This window comes from Arachis duranensis, chromosome 7, assembly GCF_000817695.3.
Source record: "Arachis duranensis cultivar V14167 chromosome 7, aradu.V14167.gnm2.J7QH, whole genome shotgun sequence".
NCBI lineage: Eukaryota > Viridiplantae > Streptophyta > Magnoliopsida > Fabales > Fabaceae > Arachis > Arachis duranensis.
The window spans coordinates 8,177,642-8,180,796 of record NC_029778.3 but is presented as its reverse complement, the minus strand read 5'-3'; the positions used below and the strand labels follow the sequence as shown (position 1 = coordinate 8,180,796).

At 26.4% G+C, this 3,155-nt stretch overlaps 1 protein-coding gene across 2 annotated transcripts in view; it reads left to right on the top strand.

Annotated features, from left to right (window-relative positions):
- Positions 1-2,576, top strand: part of LOC107496959 (MLP-like protein 34) — a 14,760-nt gene extending 12,184 nt beyond the window's left edge. The window contains exons 1-2 of one of the 2 annotated variants that reach the window (XM_052251814.1): positions 1,176-1,430; positions 1,868-2,576. In XM_052251814.1, coding sequence (XP_052107774.1) covers positions 1,244-1,430; positions 1,868-2,139 — 459 coding nt within the window. In that variant the 5' untranslated portion in view covers positions 1,176-1,243 and the 3' untranslated portion in view covers positions 2,140-2,576. Of the gene's footprint in view, positions 1-1,175; positions 1,431-1,867 lie in introns of those variants that run through there. The other variant, XM_052251813.1, reaches the window with a different exon arrangement.
- The last annotated feature ends 579 nt before the right edge of the window (positions 2,577-3,155 follow it).

Here is a 3,155-nt window from a genome sequence, read left to right as displayed (position 1 = left end):
GCCACGGTTCTCGGAATTGGAACAAATTGTCCAATTTGACCCAGTTAATTAGAAATTGGTTGTCAAATCGATCTAATTTAAAGTAAAAATTGCTTCGCAACTAGTTGGTTAAAAATTGAAAAATATATAAACTAAAAAAATTAATTAATTATTTGAACCGGTGTGATTTTAGAGATGAATCGATTTAAAATAATAAATCATAAAAAAATATTTTTTTTAGAAATGATATATACATGCAAAAATATATTATTTCATTATATTTAATTCAATCCGATTAAACTCTAATTAAATCTTTAAATTTCTAACACCATTAGTTCTATGTCTAATTTGATTTTCAGAACTTTGTGTATGGTTATTGATCATCTATCTTAATATTCTCAGTCATACTAAATTTTAAATTTTATAAAACATGAATATTAAAAAAAATAATTTTACAATGAAATAAAAATCAATTAATATTGATTAATTAATTTTTTTATTTATTTAAATTATAAAAAAATTTATTTTTTACGGTATTTCTTAACTCAGCAGGCGAATAACTAATTCATCATAAATTTGGGTTTCATTTAAAAAAATTTCGCTGGTTAATGAATTGTTACATGTACAAGACAGGACTCAAACTCCTAATACTTACTTAAGTAAATTAATGAGCAAACCGTTAAACTAATCCAAATGGAAAAGTATATGGAATCAACTAATAATCAGCCAAGAATGGAACAACATAATTAATTATAATTAGTTTTATTAATTTATAATTTAATTTGTTTGTTAAATTATTGTTGACCACGTTCAAAACATGAGGGAAGATAGGCTAATGATAGGAGAGAATCACGGAACAGATGCTTTGATCATTCATTTGTTGGTTCCATATAATTAATTATGTTTTATTAATGCGTAATATATGAAACATAGAAATCATATCCAAAACCATCTAATTTACAAGAAAAAGAAACATCCGTGTACCTATCAGTAGCAACATCCAGTTAAAGTCACCGGTGCTTCTGGTTTACCAATTGGCTGATTCTTGGCTTATATAAAGTTAGTTCCTAGCATTGTTGAATCCAAATTGATTTTAAAAATCAATTTATAACCTAACCGCGTGACTTCATGCCTCGTTAGATTAGATCAGAATCTATACTCTTTCTATATAAGGCTCTATAAGGCAGAATATGTTTATCCATCTCTCATCATTTACATATTTTTCTTCCTTCACAAATACTTTAGGCTTCTTTCTTGAGTAGACATGGTGCTAAGTGGTAAACTTAGTGTTGAAGTTACGGTCCAAACACCAGCTGCAAAGTACTTCAACATCTTTATAACTCAATTCCACAAGCTTCAAAACATTTGTGAAAGAATCCTTGAAGGCAACATGCATGAAGGTGATAACTGGCATGTCCCTCATTCGGTTAAGAATTGGACTCTTATCGTAGGTAATAATTTCATGGTTAAATTAGTGCGTTAGTTCTTATAAATTTTTTAAATTTATAATTAGATTTTTATATTTTAAATATTTTTAATTAAGTCTTTGTACCTGTTTTAAATTTATAATTAATTCTATTTAATAATAAATATTGTAAAAATATTTTTATTCATCTTATATTACTAATAATATATGCTTTAGCATATTCAGACGTTCAATATTTTTTAAACGGCAAGGATATGATTACAAATTTAAAAGTAATATAGAATTTTAATTGAAAATTTTTAAAGTGTACAATCAATTATAAATTTGAAGAATTATAACTACTAATAGAATAATTTAATCTAATTTAATCAACGTTCAAATAAAAATTCTTTTATATAAATTAATACATACCTTTTTTTTGAGTAATGGTTTTTTTTAATTGATTATTGTGACAAAAAATAGATGGCAAGCCAATTAAGTTGAAGGAGAAAATTGAAGCTATTGACAAGGAGAACAAGTCAATTACTTACAACCTTTTCGATGGAGACATAAGTAAGAACTATAAAGTCTTTAAGTTCTTTTTTCAAGTCTTTGAGAAGAGTGATGGTGGTGCTACAGCTAAATTCACTATTGAATATGAGAAAATCAATGAGAATGTTGAAGCTCCATATGGATTCATGGAGTTCTTTGACAAGGGTGCTAAAGAAGTTGATTCTTACCTTCTCAAGGCATAGATATATATAGCTGCATCCAACAGCTATTTATGAAGGAGAATCTCAACAACTTACAAAATAATGTGTTTGTGGTTAATATTATTAAGAGGTTTTCTAATATATATTCCAATAATCAATCTTGGACATGAACAATATTATTAGGAGCTTTTAAAATGTCACTGTAATAAAATATTGTCATTTTTTTAAAGTGTGTCTGTTTTTTCCTATAGCCACGTTTTTAAAGCGTAACAAAAATACGTGGTTAAATTTCTAATCAATTGTTACTCATAAAAATGTGGTCACTAATTTCTTTTGCTACACTTTTAAAACGTAATAAAAAAACGTAACCAAATATTTAATCAATCACATCTTTATAAAAATGTGGTCGTTGACCTCTTTTAATCACATTTTTAAAATATAGAAAAAAAAACATGGCTACAAACCTTTTTTATGGTAGTGTTGTTTATTTTGGCTTTTGATCCTTGGTTTGAATGTAATATATAATAAGTTGTATATGTGTGCCAATGATTTCTCGTTTGAGTGTGTTATGTGCTTGTGTAATATATAATAAGTGAGATGTTTCTCTATAATATAAATTATTTGATATCCGTGTGTTTTATTTATTTATTTATTGTTTATTTTTGCCAAATTAAATCTCAACATTCAACTATACATTGATCATCATATCTGTTTTAATTTTCTAAAATAAAATTTGGTATTACCATCTCATGACAATAATAACATAAGATTGCTTATAAGCTGGACTTGATGACGTATACAACAAGCTGGTTAGGGAGCCAATAAAAATTAGCTAACTTCAACTAATAAACAAATAAATCTAATCACTCGTTATTTTTAATTAATTTTTTAAATTTCTTTTTTACTTCTTCCAAAATTATAATTTCACTCACCATTACTGTCTATTATCTCCTTATTGCTGTCGACCATCACCCCGCCTCTGCCAACTATCATCCGTCCTTCCAAATCTTAAATCTTAAATTCTAAATGCAAAATCTTAATTATACACCTTAAATTGA